General features: G+C 39.1%; 2 protein-coding genes across 4 annotated transcripts; both read left to right on the forward strand.

Annotated features, from left to right (window-relative positions):
- Positions 1-4,440: 4,440 nt before the first annotated feature.
- Positions 4,441-6,092, forward strand: hce2l2 (high choriolytic enzyme 2-like 2). The gene is made up of 7 exons (XM_028991167.1): positions 4,441-4,529; positions 4,617-4,679; positions 4,747-4,887; positions 4,988-5,105; positions 5,265-5,443; positions 5,536-5,617; positions 5,728-6,092. The coding sequence occupies exons 1-7, from the start codon at positions 4,445-4,447 to the stop codon at positions 5,855-5,857; spliced, it is 798 nt and encodes a 265-aa protein (XP_028847000.1). The 5' UTR covers positions 4,441-4,444; the 3' UTR covers positions 5,858-6,092.
- Positions 6,093-6,854: 762 nt separating this feature from the next.
- On the forward strand, positions 6,855-11,679 carry hce2l1 (high choriolytic enzyme 2-like 1). 3 transcript variants are annotated; one of them, XM_028991164.1, is made up of 9 exons: positions 6,855-6,936; positions 7,187-7,238; positions 7,348-7,407; positions 7,496-7,648; positions 7,757-7,874; positions 8,222-8,400; positions 8,519-8,600; positions 8,683-8,807; positions 11,302-11,679. In XM_028991164.1, exons 1-9 carry the CDS (start codon positions 6,862-6,864, stop codon positions 11,529-11,531), a joined length of 1,074 nt encoding a protein of 357 aa, XP_028846997.1. In that variant the 5' UTR covers positions 6,855-6,861; the 3' UTR covers positions 11,532-11,679. The 3 variants fall into 3 exon arrangements, with proteins under 3 accessions (XP_028846997.1, XP_028846999.1, XP_028846998.1); XM_028991166.1 differs by lacking the exon at positions 11,302-11,679 and adding an exon at positions 8,909-9,497; XM_028991165.1 differs by lacking the exon at positions 11,302-11,679 and adding an exon at positions 9,255-9,497.
- Positions 11,680-24,254: the final 12,575 nt, after the last annotated feature.

Below are 24,254 nucleotides of genomic sequence, written 5' to 3' on the forward strand. Positions count from 1 at the left end.
TTCGGGTTGTGGGACTCCCAGTCCTACTGCCAGTTTCTGGAAGACACCTTCTTCAAGCAGTGGTACAGGAAGAAGTCTGCATCCTTCAAGAAAAACATGATTTTCATGCAGGAAAATGCTCCATCACACGCGTCCAAGTACTCCACAGCGTGGCTGGCAAGAAAGGGTATAAAAGAAGAAAAACTTTGTTCACCTGACCTTGTTCACCTGATTTGAACCCCATTGAAAACCTGTGGTCCATCATCAAATGTGAGATTTACAAGGAGGGAAAACAGTACACCTCTCTGAACAGTGTCTGGGAGGCTGTGGTTGCTGCTGCACGCAATGTTGATGGTGAACAGATCAAAACACTGACAGAATCCATGGATGGCAGGCTTTTGAGTGTCCTTGCAAAGAAAGGTGGCTATATTGGTCGCTGATTTGCTTTTGTTTTGTTTTTGAATGTCAGAAATGTATATTTGTGAATGTGGAGATGTTATATTGGTTTCACTGGTAAAAATAAATAATTGAAATGGGTATATATTTGTATTTTTGTTAAGTTGCCTAATAATTATGCACAGTAATAGTCACCTGTGAGTCTTTTTGGGTTTTGTTGATAGAGGACAGAGTTCATCCATGGAAAGGGAAAGTGAGGTGAGGAGAGAGTTAGTAGCGGTCTCTAGTGGTAAGGAGAAGAATGATTCAGAGGTTGGGAGATGTGAAAGAATTCAGGAAGATACAGATGAAGGTGAGACAGTGTGAAGGTTGTGTCTAATGAAGGATGGATGGGGGACAGTTGTGGATCTTGTAGGTACAGTGAGTGTGAAGGTCAGGAATTGGTGGTCAGAGATGTGAAGGGGAGTGGAAGAAAGGTCAGAAGTTGGAGAAGGACGACTGAAGACCAGGTCCAGGACATTCCCTCCCTTGTGTGTGGGAGAGATTTTGCTGTTGGTCAAGGAAAAAAAGTGGAGAAGGGGAAGAAGGCAGGATGATTGGAGCTGGGCTGATGGAAGGTTGAAGTCACCAAGGAGAGTTAGGGGGGTTTCTAAAGAGAAAATGCTGAGGAGAGTGTCCAATTCATCTATAAAGTGCCCAAGTGGCCCTGGAGGGCGATACAAGACTATGAGAATGCTGTTCACAGGAGAAGAAACTGAAACTGCATGGAATTCGAAAGATGAGATGTTAAGATGTGTCAGGGGCATTGGTGTGAAGGACCAATTTCTTGATATTAAAAGGCCAGTACCCCCTCCTCTCCCAGTTTTTCTAGGAGTGTGGGAGAACGTGTAGGCAGAAGAGAGGGCAGCAGGTGTAGCCGTGTTCTGTGGGGATATCCAGGTCTCTGTTAGTGCCAGGAAGTTTAGGGAGTGGACAATGGTGAGACCAGCTTTTTTAACAGCGGATTGACAGTTCCAGAGCCCACCTACCACACTTGTTTGAGAAGTAGATGACAGGGTGGGGTAGATGAGGTTGTTTGTAACAGAGCCTCTGCAGCGTGAGTACATTTTCCTGGGCCTGTAGGAGATGGTTACTGGAATAGTTTTCAGACACATGGTTACTGTGAAGAAAAAGGCTAAATGGAGGTTTAAGGAAAGATGCCAGGTTTGAATTTGACAGCTGCTGCGGAGTGACCTTCCCTATAAATCCCTAAGTCCAGCCCCCTAATTTACACCTCAGGGAATCCGAAACTATCAGTGATTGACCAGCTGAGTATGATAATGATGCCAATCACTTGGTGCTGCTTAAAACACAATCTACCTTTCAAATACACACCAAACAATTGATACTTCTACACAGTCCTACAGCTGAGCTTACAAATAGACAGTAAACAAAATCTAGATCCTACCTTTCCAGAAGAGACAAATACAACGATGGACAAGAAGCACTATCAATTAAATGTGATTTTATTTTAGACACTGTAAACAAGCTATTTTGTGTGCAAGCTATTTATATATAGGCGTCTACATGTTGTGACAGTAGGTGGTATATTACACAATTTGATATTTGAATATTTTACTCACTGAACTGCTCTTGAAGAACATGGATGTGTCATCTCTAAGAATGATTGGAAGTCCTCTCAGGACAAGGCATCTAATGGCTGTTGGCTCTGTGCTCTGCAAAGAGGTATAAAACACACTTGAATGTAGAACAAAGGAAATATATCTTTATTTGTCCATATAGAGAAATACCACAAGGGAAGGCAGGAGAACAAGTTTATGTATTGAACTTACCAAGAAGAAAAGAGAAATATCAACCCACCGTTGTGTGTTGTAGCAGGTCAGCTAATTGCTTTCCTATCCGACCTGTCTTCCTCTTGAAATTTCCATCAAACTTGGACACAACCCATCAAGACACCAAAGAACTCTTCTTTAAGATTTCTACCAACAACGCTGTTAAAATTTGCTCAGTTTTGATATTCAGGCAGAGTTATTTATAAAAAAAATTAAAGGACACATTCACAAACCTGGCTTTCAGTGAAAAGAGCTGGCCAGGGTTGGATCATCTGGCTGATGTCAGGCTCATCCTTTACAACCGCCTCTCGTCTAAGAGCAAATGTGATTCCTGATGCAAGAAAGGAAAGGGCTTAGTTATTGCATAAGTTCCATGTTAGCCTGTAATGTTTAAAAAACTGTGCTCTTCTCGCAGATGGCAGAGGATTACTCGCATTTCCAAAGCATTTTAAAGCGGCTTTAAACAAAACTAGTAGTGCAAAGTAGTAGTGCAAAAACTAGTAGTGGGTATTTACTTTTTCAAACCTTCATTGAAATAATTTGAATTCTACATTACTTTTGCAAAACTGTATGTAGAGAATTAGAGAGGTACTCTAAAAACACAGTGCTGCAAGTATCAAATGCTCACTGTTCACTTAAGACGACCTCATAATTTAGACAGATTCAAATGCATGTTTCAAACTACAAATTTTCTAGCAGTTTCTAATTAGTAGTATTTGAATAGAGAAAACAACTCACCTTGTTCATCCACAAAATGGCTTCCTTGTTACAGCAAGCAAAATTCCTTTAAAAGGGTCCAAACTTGAGAAAAACAGAAAATGTAGACAGAAAGGTATACTTCTAAAATAGGTATACTTCTAAAAACTGTGAAAGTGTATATTTCTGTGTATATGCTAAATAAAGCTTACTAATCTCTGTGTGAGTGAATACACACACAAATTGGTGGCACCAATACAGACACAAGATATTATGCAATGTTATAATTAACATTAGCATAGCAAATGTTAATTATATTTACATTTACAGCATTTATCAGACGCCCTATGCACCAGAAGACCCAGGTTCAAATCCTGCTTACTACCATTGTGTCCCTGAGCAAGACACTTAACCCTAAATTGCTCCAGGGGGACTGTCCCTGTAACTACTGATTGTAAGTCGCTCTGGATAAGGGCATCTGATAAATACATAAATGTAAATGTAAAAATTAACATAGGAAACTGCACTGCTAAAAGAATTAAAAAATGTTCCTTTTATGTACACATATTTCTTTAAAAATTTCACATATTGCTGAAACAACGCAACATTCAGAGGAATCTGGTAAAGGTATTATTTCAGGGGTCACCAAATTCAGTTTGTCATGCTGTAGAAGATGAGGCAGGAGGCACACTTGCACAAAATAGAATTTTAATAAAGAAAAAACAGATGGCACGAGGCCGGAAATCAGAACCAGAAGGGTGGTCTATGTTGCACACAATAATTAATTCCTAATTAAAATGTTATTTGTCACATACATAGTCATACACGGTATCATATGCAGTGAAATGCTTTTTACATTTACATTACATTACATTTACAGCTTTTATCAGATGCCCTTATCCAGACTGACTTACAATCAGTTGTTACAGGGAGAGTCCCCCCTGGAGCAATTTAGGGTTAAGTGTCTTGCTCAGGGTCACCATGGTAGTAAGTGGGGTTTGAACCTGGGTCTTCTGGTTCATAGGCGAGTGTGTTACCCACTAGGCTACTACCACCCTTTTTATGCACAACACTGGTAAGACATAGCGGACAAGAGAACAGAAACTGAAGAAAGGCAAGGCTTATATGGCTGGGAAGTTCAGGAGCTGAAACACACCAAGAAACACACTGTCATGGGCATCCCCAGTTTAAAAAAGGAAAAATAAAAAAAGAACCAATGGAAATATTAGTCTGTCCAAATCTGAGTGTGAAAGATTAAGGTTACCTAGCTAGGGCAGTAGCATTTTGTAAGACTACACTGCTATGCTGATGCTGAAGCAAGAACCATTCAGATAAGCAACATGCAATTCTACTAATTGCTATGTCTGTATTTCAAGTACACGTGGTGTCTGACTGCTAATGGCCAGGTATGCCTACAAGCTGTGAATAGTATTCACATTTTCTAGTGATAAAAATACCCAAGAAAACACATACACACCCACTCTTTACCTTATATAAGACAGCAGATGATCACCTGCAGAAGGAAGATGGAGTTAGTTGTGATGTTGTTGTGCATGGGAGCCCTAAACTGGGCTCAGAATTTCGCAATAATCCATGGGAGCAAAAGGTTGAAGAGGACATTTTCAGGTAAAAGTGTTGCCCTTGACCATATCCTTCACCAATCAAATGGTTAATCGTTATTGATGGTTCAAGTTTTCTTTTTGATACTCTTAGGTGACCACATAGTTAGTGAAATGACAGCAATGGATCAAATTATTGAGGCTAATGAATATCAAGGTAAGAAATAAAAAAAGTCCCACTTAGTAGAAGGATTAAAGTGACCTTTTTGTGTGTTTTTTTGTAGTTGATGTGACAAGTTTCAGGGAAGGAGACATTGCTGTTTCAAACATGGTTGGTTCGAAGAGTTGCTTTGCAAGGAGCTGTTTGTGGTCTAAATCTGTAGATGGACATGTGTACATAGCTTACACTCTCTCTCATGAATACAGTAAGTGATCACTTTATAAAATGTTCAACGTAGGAAATTAATTTCTTTTAAAAATGTTTGTAATGAACTAAACGTTGCTTTCAACCTCTTTCCCTTAAAGATAATGTTGACAGGAGAACCATTAAGAAAGGCATGCAGCTCATTGAGAATGACACTTGTGTGCGCTTTGTACCCAGGACCCATCAAAGAGACTACCTGGACTTACAACCTAAATCTGGGTTTGTCTCTCAGTTTAAATAAGATTTAATCATGCAATCACATTTAATCAATGGGTATATGAGGATGCTACAACCATCTCTGTCTCCATTGAAGACATATAAGTGAATTAAATTAGACATATTAAATGTAGCTTGGTACATGCACTCACTTTGCTATAGATGCTGGTCCTATCTTGGGGTACGTGGTGGAAGACAAACCATCTCACTCCAGACTCCAGACTGCATGTGGTTTAGCGTGGTGTCTCATGAGCTCATGCACGCCCTGGGATTTTTGCATGAACAGTCCCGTGCTGACCGTGATAAGTATGTCACAGTGATGTGGTCAAACATCTGGAGAGGTAAAAGAACTTTATGAGCTACAGAGAGCCACAACTAAAGATGTGAATGTAACTTCTAACAAGTGCTTTTGCTATGTGTGCTTTGTTTACAGATCGCATGAGATATTTTGAAAAGTTCAAGACAAACAACATGGATACCCCATATGACTACAGCTCTGTCATGCATTTTGGAAAGTATGCCAAGATTGAACAAACCAGTACAAAAAGTGTTTAAAACCTCTGACTAATATTTTCATTTATATGCCATATTTATAGTTCTGATATTGAATTATATTTTATTTCAGGTATGCATATTCTAAAGATGGCCAGCCTACTATTGTTCCAAAGCGAAGCTGGAATATTGAGATGGGTCAGAGATCTGGCCCAAGTAGCTTGGACATTTTTAAAATTAATAAAATTTACAACTGTAGTTAATTTACAACCACCAAGAAAATGTTATTATTGGAATTCACACACAAATGGACAATAATATTAGCTGTGATCAATATTTAAATCTGAAACATTTGCATTTATTCTTGTTATGGTCTTGTTTTTGTTATGTAATTTCATAATGGAGTAATTTGACAAGTCTGTGATTTTTGAAGATTTAATAATGTGTACAATGTCATATATGCTAATTTTTACAAGAAATAAAATATAAATACATTTATTTATTTGTTTCATTAATGTATTGTTGTTAAATTTTCAGGTACATTTAGTTTACATTTCTGACAAATAATCCGGTTTTCTTTCTGGGGCAGTGGTGGCCTAGCAGTTATGGAAGCGGCCCCATAATCAGAAGGTTGCCTGTTTGAATCCAGATCCGCCAAGGTGCCACTAAGGTGCCACTGAGCAAAGCAGCACCCCCCCACACACTGCTCCCCGGGCCCCTGTCATGGCTTCCCACTGTTCACTAAGAGTGATGGATTAAAAGTAGAGGACACATTTCGTTGTGTGCACCGTATTGCAGTGTATCACAATGACAATCACGAAACAGGCATACATGCTTGAAACATAAACTTTTTCTTTTATCAAATGTATATACAGTCAGCAATAGATCTAATTGTTGTAATATTGTAACAATAAATTCAGAGATGTAAAATAAGTAATATACTATTACAAAACATTTTAAATAAATAACAGTGCTAGAAAATCAGTTTTGCACAGAACAAAACAAAAGTTACTGTCATGTATTGGACAATATATAAAATTGTTCTGTCAAATGACAACTGTCATAAAATGCTGAATGCTAAAATTTCTAATTACATGGTTTGCTTCTGGGTGGTTCTGTTATGTATTTAGATAATATTATATATGCCTAGAAACCTGTAATTGTTGAGGTAGCAGTGCTGATTCAGGCACAGGGAGGATATGAGGGTAGTATAAAATCTGCTCTGTGTCTCCAGATCGAGATTATTCCCCTTCAGAGATGCTCAGCGATGCTCTTCTCAGAGATCTGTGTGGGAATCACTCTCGGAATGGTGATTTTGGAGACATGGTCACTACCGGTTCAGGTAAACTGTTCTACAGTTCTAAAAGCTCTCAGAACATTTATGGTCATCTACCTATTTCTTTGATTAAGCCTATTCCTATTTAATGAAATTCCTCTTTAAAAAAAAAAACTTTTAATGTAGGACTAGACTGAATCCATGAAGGGGAAATTGACCCTTAATGTTTTATAATGTGACTTTACAATGTCGTTATAGTGATGATAAAAACACAAATACAAAACTGGTAATACTGTTTAGTGACTGTCCTTTCCAGAATTCATCTGCTGTAGATGAATCAAGGCTCAGGTTAAAAAGAACATATTCAGGTAAAAAAAAGTTTATTTTTATAGCTCAGGCATGTTCAACAAATATTTAGTCAATGCACAATGCACACACACTTCTGGAAAATTATTAGAGGGGGTCTTGTTTTTAAAGGAAAGAAAATACATCCAGATGAAATGAATGCCATGGACCAGATCCTTCTTGCAAATAAGAGTACGTTCTTGGGTGCAAAATATTCACTACACATGTACACCTGAGTAGAAAGGAAACAAGCACTGGTCTCTTCTTACTTCTTTCATAGGAGTAAAGAGTGTCATGGGTGTTTCACTGAAAGATGGTGACATTGCAAGGTCACACTTGCGTAGTGCCATTAGCTGCCCAGGGAGCAACTGCCGGTGGCCAAAATCAGTGGATGGATTTGTTTATCTGCCTTACATTATTTCCTCACAGTACAGTAAGAATTTTTATGCTGCTCTTACTCTGATATCCTCTGAGTGAGTTAGTCCATGCATTCTGTCTGGTTTTTATTAATCCCTGAATATTTATATGACCTTCATGGCAGATGATATGGACCGCATCACAATCGAGACCGGAATGCTGGATATTGCTTCTGTAACCTGTATCAAATTTGTTCCTCGCACACATGAGGCCAACTATGTGGACATCCAACCCAAACTCGGGTGAGTTTGCCTTTTTAAAACATAAATCCAGTCCTTAAATCCATTCCTCATGTATTGTCAAGAAATTAATGTTGACAATAAACAACTCTATTCAGTCAGGAAGAGGATCTCTTAACCCTGATGATCAGATTGTGGAAATTGTTATAGGAGCAGATCCAAAATCTGTGTCATTCTGCAAGTACTCCTGTAATGGATGTGTGCAAACCATGAATTCCAAAACAACAAAAAAAGAATACAAACTTTCAATATGTGGTTAAATAAAAATGTTCCTAATCTCACTTTTTCCAAGGAACATTCAACCAATGTGTCAACTGAATTTGTCTTTTACGCATTTGTGATTCCCATAGCTGCTGGTCATTTCTAGGAATGACTGGAGGAGCGCAGACCCTCTCCCTGCAGAGCCCCAACTGCATGTGGTCCGGAGTGGCTTCCCACGAGTTCATGCATGCCTTGGGATTTGTCCATGAACAGTCACGCTCCGACCGGGACTACCATGTAACTATACTCTGGGAAAATATCATACAAGGTCAGTTTGTCTGTTATTTGCTCTGATGGTTACATCCATGCCCCGAGGTTTGTTTCTTATTGAATCATTTAACAGAAAACATAAGGACCATTGCTTAATTTCATTGGACTTGTTACAGGCCAACGACACAATTTCCAGAAGCACAAAACAAACAACCTGAATACTGCATATGACTACAGCTCCATCATGCACTATGGAAAGTAAGTGGAGATTTCAGTTATAACCTTTCGTAAGGAAGAAAGACGCATCTTATAAATTCATATGTCTGGGGGCTTGATCCAGATATGCCTTCTCAGAGGATGGTGAGCCAACCATTATACCCAAACAGGACCCTAACATACATATTGGCCAGAGAGATGGGCCCAGTGCAACAGACATTCACAAAATAAATATTCTCTATGACTGTGGTGAGTAAATTATTGCAGCATCAGCCATTCTGTATAGTTGTTCAGGTAAAGATAAATTATGGGTGAGGTATTAATAGTCTATTCCTTTTTCTGCTCATTAGGTGGCCTTGTGTAACAACGAGTGGGGGGACTGAAATTAAGCAACTATTGAACTCCATTTTATATTTGCTGAGTACACGCAATTAAAACACATTTAAACTGAAGAAACCCAAATAAAATGTTAAGTGAATAATGTGCCTTTTTATGACTTTTAAAAATATTGAACTAACATTTGTTACTACGATTTGTTACTGTAAATGTATATTGGTACAATGTAGATTGACCATCTACCAAATTGACCAAATTAATTAGTCATTAATTTTCAAATTAAATTAAACAATAAACAGGCAATGCACAGATCACCTGTTAATGACTGCCATTGCACCAATATGTCATCCTTTTAAACAGATGTGATCTTCTTCTACACCATCTCTTCTATGAATCCTTACTGAAGTTGAAGGAAAGATAGAGAGCAAGAGGTAGCAGGACCAAAGAAACATCAACATTTTAAGTGAATCTTCAAGAAGCTGTTCTATTCAGTTGTGTCTGGTCAGCTGTGTTTCTAAAGCTCAGTTAACACACCCACTCAAAAACCCTTACAAATAAGCTGTTTGCCATAGACAGCTTTTAATAAAGGCTTTACACACAAACACACACACACACAGCACAAAGTACTGATTTACTAACAGAGGTGGAATAAGTAGGGAGAAGCATGATGGTCTCATAGAGCCACTCTGATTGTTGGTTAGCTTAGGTTGTTATTATTATTAGTCACATTGTCTGCTGAATCTCTTGTGACAACGATTGATCCAAAAACAATGAAATGCACTTTGAGGTGGTGATGATTTGTGGAAGGCTGGTTTGGGGACTTTGTGCTGTTAAAGCTCAGAACAAATAGTGATGAATATTTGGGGCAAATTTGGGGGCATTAACTAATATTCATTTCCTTTTACTCAAATGTATTTTCAATGTGCTCAATAGGAATCATTCATTAGAAAATGTCATGTGCATTTTACAGTATGCAAAAGATCCAGGGAAATCTAGTATGCTCTACTAAAAAATATGTATACACTGATTGTATACTTCCTCTCAGGACATCTCTTGATTAACATAATTCAGTGGTTTCAGTTCTGACTGTAATACGAGTCAGGTTTGACTGTAGTTCTTATTATCATATATTTCATTCACAGCACACTTTGGTTTCTACATGACACACTGATTGTTTGGCTGTTATTAAACCCCTAAGCCTGATTAAAGTAGATCTGGAACTGTTCTCACACCAGACAAGAAGCCCAAGTGCATGTCACTGTGAAGATAAAGGAATTTAATGTAAAACAAGAAAAAAAAGGGCACAATGGCCAAAACATATTTCTATGCAGGTGAAATCTGAACTCAATAGGAAAAGTGCATCAAATAACAGATGAACTTCAATGCAGGAAGGAAGCACATGAGTTATATAAGGGACTAAATTAGTATTATTATAATGATACACATGAGTAGGGCAGACAAACAAGGATATGGCACCACCTGATAGGCCAGGGGCACTAGATCATTTATAATGGTTATGGCTGTTCCACACCTGTGTCCCACTTCCAAGACCTGTCAATCAAAGGAGTATGAGTAGGCAAGAAAAGACATGCAACCATTGGCACAGTTCAACTCCTTGGCGGAAGAACATCAAGAGAAGAAGCAGATGATCATCCAGCACTATTATTTATATACTAGTATACTATTTATTTTACAATGTAAAACATGCACTTCACACTAGTGAATAGGAATATGTATAATTTGAATTAAAACACTAAATGGAGTTTGCTGAAAACATGAATAGTAGCTCTTTCAAAGTACAAAGCAAAGTATGAATAATGTATGTTTGCTTTTATTATGGAACCATAAGGGAGATTATTTCTAAAACCTGGAGCTACGGTGGCCCAGAGGAGTCAACACAAATGCACAAATTGCATAAAAATTGTATAAATTGTAATAATTGTATAAATATTTCACATAAATTTTGACATATGAACGCAGTGTTCATTATCTCTTACCTAAACACATCACAGTGAATAACATTGCTCATTATGACAGAGTGGGAAAAAAAATCAATATTCACAATTCAAATGGCAGTGTCAGTTAAATCGGTTGGCTACACTAAAATATCAAGAATTACCAGAAATTGACTAGTCATCCAGCAAGTTAATCTCGCAGTAAAATGTAATAATGTGTGCTGCTGCGAAGCCTCCCTGTTGATCCATATGGTATCGCCGGCGACGAGAGTGAGGACGATGCCAGCTGGTGGGCGGACGGTGCAGGGTTTGCACCTCCCACAGCACCATTCATGGATTGTTGCCAGTGCAGTGTGGGCTCACAACACTTCCTGGTGCACAAGGATGACGAGACAGTTGTGCGCTGCTGGTCCTGCCTCAAGGTAACTCCACCTCTCCTGCGTTATTCATAGGTTCCACTTCCCTCTGCACTGATGGTCATCTGCAGGCCGGCAGCGCTGGGTCAGCACTCCAGCCCGCAGCTGAGAACATCTCCCCCTCCTGGCAACCACTCTCGCCTGCTCCCCCTACCACACCCATCACATGCCCACTACCCTCAGCAGTACTGCATCCTGCCCTCTGCCGGTCTCTGCAGTTGTGCCATGCCATCTGCAGCCACCCATGCCTACTCCCTGCACTTTGACCAAGCTGTGTCTTCCTGAAGGGCGTCTCAGGAACGAATAGTCATCATGGCTACATTTATGTGGACCCTGAACCTTACATTACAGCTTTTCTCAGTCGCTTTGGTGCATTTCTCAGATCAGAATTATAATTCTCATAACTATTACTTCAACCTCCACAACATTTAGTCATTTGTGCACATCTCCTGCACATTTGTGCACATCTCCAGCAATTTCTCCTTTCTCTGAACAAACTGCAAATGATTTTGGACATGTATCAGTTGCTTTCATACATTTCTCTTCTGTTTTTTGACATTTCCATTTGCTTATGTCATGTCAGTCAAAATTAATTATACTTATGGATGCTGAATAGTCGTTCTCAATAAAACTAATAGTCTTACTTTCATTGCTTGAGTCATTACACACAAAATTGTTGAACTAGTTATCAAATATTAGTTAGCTGTCAAGCAAATTCTATACCTTTCTTTATCATTTTTCCTGGAAATGTCTCCTAAATTGAACAATTGATCTCAGGTGAATTTCAGCTGTCACTCATGAGGAGCTGTGTGAAATTTTAGTTGTAACCAATGACAAACAACTTGTTCACTGTCAATCATGGATGAATCATGTGAATCATATATGAACTGAGCAGCAGCTAGTGTGTACCATTTCTACACTTCTGTGACACAGAATGGAAGGTCAGCATCGTGGAAGAGGGGTGAGGATGCGGGGGGGGGGGGGGGGAGAAGAGGCAGATATAGGCAAATTCCTAATGAAATTAGGGCTACAATTGTGGACCATGATGTCAATCACAGCCTCACCATGGAGGAGGCTGGTCGAAGGGTGCAACCCAATATTGGAAGAACTACTGTCAGTTCAATCATTCAAACATTCCGTAGGGAAAACTGGTATGCATACAGTAATTTACTGTACTGTACTGTACCATCTCATACATATCTCATGTTACTGTACTGTATTTGTAATTTTACTGTAATTTTACTCTGCACCACATAGGATTGAAAGACAACCTCGCGGAGGTGGCAATATTGAATCTGTTTCAATTTCAACAATTGACAGAGTTCTCAAAAAAAATTAAATTTGCATGAAGCAATTGTATAAAGTGCCATTTGAACGAAACAGTGAAAGGGTGAAGGAGATCCGTCACCAGTATGTGCAGGTAAAGCAGGTCTTCTATGGTCAGCACTGTAAACTGCTTTACAGTACTTTGTAGTTTCATGCAGTACACTAGCAATTCTACAAAACATACTCTACAATGTGTTTTACCAATGTGTTGGACAGAGAGCAACCACTGAAGTCCCTGGTCAGCACGAAGGGAATATTACCATGTGTGCAGCCATCTCAGACAACGGCGTCCTCACCCATATCCCCCTTCTTTGTCCATACAATACACAACATCTCCTGACATTTTTAGACATTCTTTACAGGGACCTAGTCCCTGAGAATGAGAGGGGTGGAGGCCAACTCAGCAAGTATGTTGTTGTCTGGGATAATGTCCATTTCACCACTCCCATCTGGTCAGAGAGTGGTTGCAGCACATGAAAGAATGCTGGTTGAATATCTCCCTCCATATTCCCCATTCCTTAATCCAATAGAGGAGGAAAGTTTATGACCGGAGATGGAAAGTTTATGACCGGCATCCACATGAGCAAATGGCCCTGCTAGCAGCCATGGATGCAGCATGTGACAACATCACAGCAGAGTCCTGCAGAGGATGGAGAAACGCACCAAAGCGACTGAGAAAAACTGTATGTGCCAAATCGTCCTTTTGTCCTTCACCTGCACTTCCGTCCCCGTTTAGCCTGAGGATGTTATATATATATATGTGTGTGTGTGTGTGTGTGTGTGTGTGTGTCAGGATTGACTGCAGCTGGGCTCATCACCAGTGGCCAATCCTGACAGCGCTTAAAAGCCAGACATTTCTGCCCCTTCAGAAGGGACGGCATTTTCGTGGACTCTCTGCACGAATTTGACCTGTTTTTGGTAAACGTGTATATTTTGAGTTCTGGCAACATTTGTTAGTACAATCATTAAATATAGGTGTACAAAATATGTGATTCAGGTTTCATTATTTTATTGAAGACTAGAGAGAATAGTACAGACACAGTGGCATTATTGAAATCCTGCAATGTGGAATTTACTGATCAAATCAAATCACAACATAAGATTTGTAGATTACTTAAAAAAACAAAAATAACAGAAAACAATACTGTATACTGTAAACGGAAGTGTTCATCACTGCACTATGGATCTATGTTTCCATCAACCTGGCCTTGTGGATTTGGCCACAGGTTCTCATCTACATCACAATGGATGTTTTCATTCGCCAAACATCTGGGAAATAATTTTCTGGCATGGCGAATCCAGGCCTGACACTGATCTGCTGTGATGTCATTGTAAGTATCATCCATGGCCTGGAGAAGAGTAACTTGTTCGTGAGGGTGCCTATCATAGGCCTTCCACCTCCATGTGGAGAAAAACTCCTCAATTGGGTTAAGGAAAGTATAGAGGAAAATGCAGGGCGAGAAACTGTGGATGGGCCTGAAACCATGCTTGGACCATTCGAGAACGATGAAACTGAACATTATTCCACACTTTTACATGGATCACACCATCAGCTCTACAGACCTGATTTAGCTCATCAAGGAAAGCTATGATGAGAGCTGCATTATATGACCCAACACAAGGTCTGCGTCCAACCACTCCATCTTCTGATATAGCTGCACACATGGTTATATTGTCTCCACGTTGTCCAGGAACTTCAACGGTTGCCCGCTGGCCAATTAAATTCCAACCTCTCCTCCTTGTCTTAGCTAGGTTGAAGCCTGCCTCATCCAAAAACAAGAATTTATGATGGTTTTCATCAGCGTCAAGCTCAATCACCCTCTAAAATACAAAAACAATTACTGGTTACTGAGATTTTTTTCTCCCCATAAAACAGGCAAATTGATCATACCTGAACATACTCAGACCTCAGTTGCTTCACTCAATCTGTATTTCTTTGAAAAGGCACATGATATAGTTGTTTTAGCACCCGTGCAATAGTGGCCAAACTTATGGCATTCACATTGCTGAATAAGTCATCATTGTCCAAGATGTGCTGCTGGATTTCTCTAAGGCGAATATCATTTCTGACCCGAACCATTTAATCATGTAAAAAAGTGTAAAAATCTTGCATACAGTAATGTTGAATATGAAAATGTGTTCTGTAAAAGTGGTACATGGGACCATAGACACTATATCTGGTAAAGAATGAAAGTCCACCTGGGGTCATATTCTGTGCTAATTGGTATCAAATGATAGTTCCTGAAACTGTCATAATCTAAACATACACTATTATTAATCATTTTTCAAAAAAGCTATGCTTCAAGAGTAATGCAACAGTTACTTATCATTTTAAGCAGATGTATCAATTGATAGTTGGATCTTTATAATGAAATGAATAGACACCAAACTGTGTGATTTGCATTTTGAAATAGTAATACTTTGATGTTAAGTTGTGTCATTTTGAACCATTGATTTTAGTTAAATGAACAAATGATCTTTGGCTTATATGTATTGTATCCAAGCATTTGAAAAAAGAGTTAAGTGTTTTGAAAAATGTGCATTTTGATCATTGGTTGTGATTTATGTGTCTAAAGTTTTGAAAAATAACATGAAGGTTCTGTTATTAGTGCAAAAGTTATTGTAAAAAACTGTAAGTTAAATGTTTTCGGCCACCAAGCCGCATTTGTTTATTTGTGTTTATTGTTTTTATATAATAAAACCCCCTTCCCAGCATGTCAGACCTCTGCGCTTCCTTCCCCGTCAGCAAGCCGGCGTGACAATATATACTGTATTTATTTCCTGTTTGGCTTGCCATAATATATATATATATATATATTATGGCAAGCCAAACAGGAAATAAATACAGTTTTTCTCGATTGCTTAAACACATTTCTTGAAACTATGCCTCCTATTCTCAAAACAGTAAACACAAATCCATAACGTCTCACCCAATTTCCCAAACATCGTATTTTCAGGTCAGAATGAAGCTCTACACCCAAAACCATTCACTCTTGCTGAAAATTTGTGTTTGTGTTTACTGTGTTTGGATTGTGTTTGGTGTTTGGATTTGTGTTTACTGTTTTGAGAATACGAGGCATAGTTTCAAGAAATGTGTTTAAGCAATCAAGAAAAACTGTAATATATATATTGACAGGGAACTGAATATATGGAATGAAACCCGAATATATGGAATGAAACTTGAATATATGGAATGAAACCTGAATATATGGAATGAAGTCTGAATATATGGAAGGAAAGTCTGACTATATGGAACCTATAATTTGTAAATTCAGAACTGGAATTGTAAATAATATGAATATGGATTTATATTTCATAAAATTACGATGCTGCAGCTGGATATATATACATCCTAGTACTTTTGACACAAAAGGTGAATGAGGAAAAAAAACAGAAAGAATTATATATGTGTATGTGTGCACCTGTATAAGACTCAATGAGGAACCAAACAGTAGGGAAAAAAAGCTAAATAAAATGATTATTAGAAGTTAAAGAAAACAAGACGCTGTTTTGGCTTACATACCTAATAGCCAAAAGAATATGGGACTCCTCTTTGACGCACGCGACCGGGGAACATACTTTCTCTTGAAACAACACTTTCCCATCAACCTGTTACATATATAACACTGTGAAATACTTAGGAACAAGATTTCAAACAGTATCCCTGAAGAAAAATGTGAATGTCAAGTATTTTGGTATTGTTTCAGCATGAATCTGAAGGGAGTGCTCAAAAGTGATTTTCAGGCCCATCTTCCAGTATTCCAGTGAAGTCAGGCCCAAACATGAAAAAGTTGCTTCCGGACAGAGCACTCTAATCTTTTTACACCACTGGCTCTTTTGGCCTAGTGGTTAACACTAGAATTACATACTTTTTTATTTTCTGGTGCAAGGCCCAATTTTTCAGAGGTCTTCAGCTTGATTCTCCTCAATATTTTGTTGAGCAAACCACCTATTACCTGTGAGGCCTGGCACAAAATGCAGCAGCACGACTGATCTTCAACCTTCCCAAATTCTCCCATACCACCCCTCTGCTACATTCCCTCCACTGGCTCCCAGTAGCTGCACGCATCAGGTTCAAAATACTGATGCTGGCCTACAAAGCCAAACATGGAGCAGCACCATCCTACCTCACAGCCCTTATTACACCTCGCACTGCACCTCGTTTACTCCGAGCCTCCAGTACTGCTCGCCTGGTCCCTCCATCTCTGAAGGTAAAAGGAAAACATTCATCTAGACTCTTCTCCGTCTTGGCCCCTTGGTGGTGGAATGAACTTCCCCTCGAGGTCAGAACAGCTCAGTCACTGAGCACCTTCAAACGACAGCTCAAGACCTTCCTCTTTAAAGAATATTTAGATTAAATTGTAAATTTCTTGTTGCCGAACTTTGTGTACAGAATCTACAACAGAGTGAATAAAATAGATGTATTCATAGTTGGGGTCCTAGTGAACCGGAATTGATCTCTTCATCGATGGTAACTTGAAAGCACGTTGTAAGTCGCTCTGGATAAGGGCGTCTGCCAAATGCCGTAAATGTAAATGTATTTTATACAGCATTTATCAGACATCAGTATCAGTATATGTGGGAAATTCCAATTTCTCCTGATCTAAATAATGTACGCATTTTTGCTCATGGGTGTCAGAAGATCACTGGGTCACTGTGAAGTGAGGGCTCAGGTTGTATTTTCCGGTCTCCATAGGTAGTTCCGGGGCGGTGCGGGCGCGCGAGCGGCAAAGGGGCGCACATGGCAAGGTGTAGTGATCTTGCTGAGGAGTGAAAAACGTTCTTGTGTCCAAGGAGCACGATATGTGAGTTTTGACGTTACGCTATGCAATTATGGAAACACAAAGAGTTATACGCAATGTTGTAAAGAGTTTCTAAGGAACCTGAGATGTAAGTTGTAGAGGCTACGCCATAATTTCTGTTTCTGTTTTGTTTAATTGAAATGAATCTAATTTTCTGTGTTTTACTGTGCAGTCAGAGGCCACTGCCGAATTTTTCTTTTGGTACTGTTATTTTGAATAACGTATTTTTTCTTTTGGTACTGTTATTTTGAATAACGCATTTTCTTTTGAGTATTGTTATTTTGAATACTGTATTTTTCTGGATACTGTTATTTTGGACGTTGTATTTTATTTTATCTTTGTTATCTGTTCATTGAAACCAGGGGTCCATGTTTATTTATTTATTTATTTCCTGTTAGTGTGAGGAAACAAAAACCCAGCTGTTCTGAGCAGCTAGCAAATAAAGAACCCCACATTACATTTATGGTTGTGTGGTGTCAGTTTCTCGACCCACCACATTTTTGGTGTCAGAAGTGGGATTTGCTTGTTTTCTTCATTTTATTTTTAAGTGTAAAATACAGCAGTGGTGGACGATTTCTGGCACAGGAGTTCCAGTAATGTGGGCGTGACGAGCCTGGTCCAGCCTGGTCCAGCCAAAATTTCTCCTTTTAGTTTATGATGTTCTTCTGTATTTCAAAGTGTTAGATGTTTAAAATGTTGAAAAGAAAAGTTTTTTATCAAAAGATTAACACTTTTTCAAGGTCAAACGTGTTTTTGCACAAAACAAGTTGAAAACAAGTGAGACATGCTGAAATCTTCAACTTTCTGTATTGGAAATGAAGTTTCTAAGTTGTAAGAAAGAAAACGTTGTAAAAAGATTAGAATTCGCTGTCCGGAATCAACTTTTTCATGTTTTGGCTGAAAATCACTTTAAAGCACTCCGTTCAAGGTCAAAAATAATTTTACATAATCAAAGCTAAAAACTACTGAAACTTCAAATTTTCTTTAAGCATACTGCTAGAAATGATGTTCTTAAGTGTTTCACAGTGTTGGACATGCAAAATTTTGATGGAAAAAAGTAGTTTTAGGAGAAAGTGTGTTTTTCAAGTTCAAACCTAGTTTTACAGACAAAAAAGCCTAAAACACATGAAATGTCCAATTTTCTTTATTTCTCCTTTTAGTTTATGATGTTCTTATGTATTTCAAAGTGTTAGATGTTTAAAATGTTGATAGGAAAGTGTTTTATCAAAAGATTGTCACTTTTTCAAGGTCAAACGTGTTTTTGCACAAAACAAGCTGAAAACACGTAAGACATGCTGAATTCTTCACTTTTCTGTGTTGGAAATTAAGTTTCTATGTTGTAAGAAAGAATCAAGAGTCACTAGGTGGACACTTCACGCAAAACCTCACAGGGAAGGAAACAGCGCGCCCTCATGGAAGCAGAGGCAAGGTAGGCAAAGTGGAATATAACACGAGAGGAATTTTGATACATTGTCCTGTGAACAAGTACCAGTGTTTTAGGATACCCCAGGTACAACAAACACACTGGTCCAAATTTAGGTCAAAATGGGTAAGGGATCCAGTAAACCAGAACTGAAAGATGAACTAAAATGCAAAGACTGGAAATATGTAGAGCAGATTAACAAAGCCTACGTCGAGCCGTTAAATAAATGGATAACAAAATACGGGTTTGACGGACAATTGAGATTAAAAAGTCTAATTGAGTTACAGGGAGCCATAAAACATACATGGAAAAATAAGGAGAAGCAAATGAAGCGAGAAGGGGGTTGAGGCTTTAATACAAAGGATAAAGATAGCAGGAAAGAGAAAAGAGGGGGAGAGGAAGATAAGACAAGCTAGAGAGAATGCAGCATGTGAGGAGGAAAGGCAGAGAGAGGATCAGGCAGTTAAAGTGATGGAAGCGGAGAAAACTATTCTGTTTCACCACAAAGAAGATAATGAAGAAACTGGAAGTAGGGGAAGGCGAAGGGGAGGGGTGCGTAGGGCTCACGAGGAAGGAGTAGAGGAGGAGGGGGCGATGGGGGCCGCTAGTGCAGCCACCAGCGCTTCCCTCTGTGCCTGCAGCTCCTCCCCTGTATCTGGATATGGGATATGGCATATCCACGCCATGCACACAGACAAACTGATAAGAACTAAAAAGGGAAAAGACAAACCTATAAAAAAAAAAAAAAACGACACCTTTTGGGAAAACACTATGTGGGATACAGACACATTTTACCATGTAGGCAAAATAGAGGGAGAGGGTGCAGGGGAGGAAGAAGAGGGGGTGTCCAAGGACAAAGGTGGATCACACAGGGCCAATGGAGAGCAGGCTGCTGGTCCTGTGGGAACGCTGGGCACATAGCCAGAGACTGTCTGGCAGGGCCGGGAGATAACAAGGCATTACTGGAGGAGAAGAAGTAGTAGAGAGTAGTAGGGGGATCAGCAAATGGGGGTACAACAATAGTCACTGCTTCTAAACCAGTTTGGGTGAGAGACCCCAAAGGAACATCATGTAAAACGTGTCCATCCTTTTTATCCCAGAATGCCCTGTTAATTTGCTGGGAAGAGACGGCTTACTTAAATTAGGTTTGGCACTCGTCTCCACTCCGAATGGGAGATTAGTGATCAAACGCAGCTCCGAGCTAGCGAGAGGGGACCTATTCCCCTTAGATGGAAGGGGCACCCCAATTTTCTACTACACACTTGACATACCCGACAAAGAACCCCATAAAGTGGGAACCGAATTGTTAAAGGTGGGAGGACAGGTGGGACACTGTCAGCCACCCATAACAGGTGTGGAACTTATGCCCTCTGATGAACTACATGTCACCTTGTGGTATAAAAACTCCAATATGTGAAATATTGGCCTGATCCAATATGTGAAAAGAAATTGTCACGACTCACGCCAATAACCCTAGTCATTCCTTATGTTTACTCGGACAGGGAAGGTAACGTGGTGGCGGGGGTCGCCTTACCTACCCACTCAAAGCAATGCTCCGGGATGGTATACACCTCACATCTCACTGTATAAAAACAGAGAGAGGAGTTGGAAGTCGTTGGGCACCATTGTTCAAGAAGGTGACAGCACAACGGATTGGGCAGACATGGGTGACAAATTAGAGCATAGCGCACACACAGGCTTGACCAGGAAACGGCTGTATTGGACAATACAGACCAAGGCTGGAGTACATATGGACTCCAGAAACCAGTGACATTTGGGGCAGTGTAGTGGTTAAGGAAGCGGCCCCGTAATCAGAAGGTTGCTGGTTCGAATCCCGATCTGCCAAGGTACCACTGAGGTGCCACTGAGCAAAGCACCGTACCCACACACTGCTCCCCGGGCGCCTGTCATGGCTGCCCACTGCTCACTCAGGGTGATGGGTTAAATGCAGAGGACAAATTTCACTGTGTGCACTGTGTATCACGTGTGACAAGTGTTTCACAGTGTTAGACATGTACAATTTTGATGGGAGAGTGTAGTTTCAGGAGAAACTTTCTAAAAAGATTAGAATGTGCTGTCCGGAATCAACTTTTTCATGTTTGAAATATTGTTGCTTTGCGCTGCAGTAGTCTTTGCGACAGTGACAGTGAAGTAATGTTTTTTTTCTGTCGTGACATTTCTCCCATCATCCAAATCATCCAAAAATGGCTCCATCAGTTTCATGACCACGTTCACTGCCAGTCTATCTCCTTTCTGATGACTGGGGTCCTGTCCCAAGTAAGAAGATGCATTGCAGACGTACTTGGTCTCCAAATCCTTGGCCATCCAGAACCTTGGCCAACAGCTGTTCATCTATGGTCATGTGTTCTCCTGGAGTGAAACCCTAAGCACAGTTCTTCTTGAAGCGTGTCCAGATGTCGGAGATTGCAGCAAATTTGTCTGTTTTCACCCGTTCTGCCTGTGTGTCTTTGTCATCAAATCGAAGGTGTTTCATAATTGAAATGAATCTATCTTGGGGCTCTCTTTGATTACTGGCACCAGAACGTTTTCTGACCAGCAATCCACAATGACACCAATGGGACACATGAGTGCTCTTACAAACAGAATTGAAATGAATGCCATCAGTTCATGAATTGCCAAATTCCAGTTCTGAGATTTACATGAACCTCACTCTAAACGGGTTTATATAAATATCATATGTACTATGACAATGACAAACCTTAGCAGACTTAGCAGACTTTGTGGATCCAGCTTGCACAGTGAAGCATGAGTGATTTGATAATGCACTGGGCACTCTAATAGTCTCCTCTACCCACACAGTGCCATCCTTTGTTCAGACAGGGCTTCCCAGTACCACGGGGCATCCTCTGTGGAGGCATGTTAGGTTCTTGTTCCGTCTCCTTTTCAGATTCTTCTGAGGAGGTATCAGTGGCCTGCTGGACAAATGAAATCTCTGCTCCATCAGAGTCTGCTTCGTCCATTTCCTGAAGCAAGACCAAAGCCTGTTGCGTGGAGAAGTTCTTCCTGCATGGGCGTGATACGGAGGCCATCCTGATGTGCGTTCTTAGTGTGGCGGGTCGAGAGACTGACACCACACAACCATAAATTTTCCATCAAAAGTTTGCATGTCCAACACTGTGAAACACTTAAGAACATCATTTCTAGCAGTATCCTTGAAGAAAATTCAAAGTTTCATTTGTTTTTTGTGCAAAAACACGTTTGACCTTGAAAAAGTGACAATCTTTTGATAAATCACTTTCCCTTCAACATTTTCAGCATCTAACACTTTGAAATACACAAGAAAATCCCAAACTAAAAGGAGAAAAAAGAGAATTTGAAATTTCATGTGTTTTAGGCCTCTTTTGTGTAAAAACTATGTTTGACCTTGAAAATCACACTTTCTCCTAAAACTACACTTTTCCATCAAAAGTTTGCATGTCCAACACTGTGAAACACTTAAGAACATCATTTCTAGCAGTATCCTTAAAGAAAATTGCAAGTTTCATTTGTTTTTAGCTTTGTTTATGTTTGACCTTGAACGGAGTGCTTTAAAGTGATTTTCAGCGCGTGTAAGGCCAAAACTTGAAAAAGTTGATTCCGGACAGCGAATTCTAATCTTTTTACAACGTTCTCTTTCTTACAACTTAGAAACTTCATTTCCAATACAGAAAGTTGAAGATTTCAGCATGTCTCACTTGTTTTCAGCTTGTTTTGAGCAAAAACACGTTTGACCTTGAAAAAGTGACAATCTTTTGATAAATCACTTTCCCTTCAACATTTTCAACATCTAACACTTTGAAATACATAAGAACATAGTAAACTACAAAGAGAAATAAAAAGAATGTGAAATTTCATTTGTTTTCGGCCTGTTTTTAGCAAAACTATTTTTGACCTTGAAAAACACACTTTTGGCTGAAACTACACTTTTCCATCAAAATTTTGCATGTCCAACACTGTGAAACACTTAAGAACATCATTTCTAGCAGTATCCTTAAAGAAAATTTGAAGTTTCATTTGTTTTTAGCCTTGTTTATGTTTGATCTTGAACGGAGTGCTTTAAAGTGATTTTCCGCGCGTGTAAGGCCAAAACATGAAAAAGTTGATTCCGGACAGCGAATTCTAATCTTTTTACAACGTTCTCTTTCTTACAACTTAGAAACTTCATTTCCTATACAGAAAGTTGAAGATTTCAGCATGTCTCACTTGTTTTCAGCTTGTTTTGTGCAAAAACACGTTTGACCTTGAAAAAAGTGACAATCTTTGGATAAAACACTTTCCCTTCAACATTTTCAACATCTAACACTTTGAAATACATAAGAACATAGTAAACTACAAAGAGAAATAAAAAGAATGTGAAATTTCATTTGTTTTCGGCCTGTTTTTAGCAAAACTATGTTTGACCTTGAAAAACACACTTTTGGCTTGAAACTACACTTTTCCATCAAAATTTTGCATGTCCAACACTGTGAAACACTTAAGAACATCATTTCTAGCAGTATCCTTAAAGAAAATTTGAAGTTTCATTTGTTTTTAGCCTTGTTTATGTTTGATCTTGAACGGAGTGCTTTAAAGTGATTTTCAGCGCGTGTAAGGCCAAAACATGAAAAAGTTGATTCCGGACAGCGAATTCTAATCTTTTTACAACGTTCTCTTTCTTACAACTTAGAAACTTCATTTCCAATACAGAAAGTTGAAGATTTCAGCATGTCTCATTTGTTTTCAGCTTGTTTTGTGCAAAAACACGTTTGACCTTGAAAAAGTGACAATCTTTTGATAAATCACTTTCCCTTCAACATTTTCAACATCTAACACTTTGAAATACATAAGAACATGCCAAACTAAAAGGAGAAACAAAGAGAATTTGAAATTTCATTTGTTTTCGGCCTGTTTTTAGCAAAACTAATTTTGACCTTGAAAAACACACTTTTGGCTGAAACTACACTTTTCCATCAAAATTTTGCATGTCCAACACTGTGAAACACTTAAGAACATCATTTCTAGCAGTATCCTTAAAGAAAATTTGAAGTTTCATTTGTTTTTAGCCTTGTTTATGTTTGATCTTGAACGGAGTGCTTTAAAGTGATTTTCAGCGCGTGTAAGGCCAAAACATGAAAAAGTTGATTCCGGACAGCGAATTCTAATCTTTTTACAACGTTCTCTTTCTTACAACTTAGAAACTTCATTTCCAATACAGAAAGTTGAAGATTTCAGCATGTCTCACTTGTTTTCAGCTTGTTTTGTGCAAAAACACGTTTGACCTTGAAAAAGTGACAATCTTTGGATAAAACACTTTCCCTTCAACATTTTCAACATCTAACACTTTGAAATACATAAGAACATAGTAAACTACAAAGAGAAATAAAAAGAATGTGAAATTTCATTTGTTTTTGGCCTGTTTTTAGCAAAACTATGTTTGACCTTGAAAAACACACTTTTGG

The sequence above is a fragment of the Denticeps clupeoides genome, chromosome 9 (genome assembly GCF_900700375.1).
Source record: "Denticeps clupeoides chromosome 9, fDenClu1.1, whole genome shotgun sequence".
NCBI lineage: Eukaryota > Metazoa > Chordata > Actinopteri > Clupeiformes > Denticipitidae > Denticeps > Denticeps clupeoides.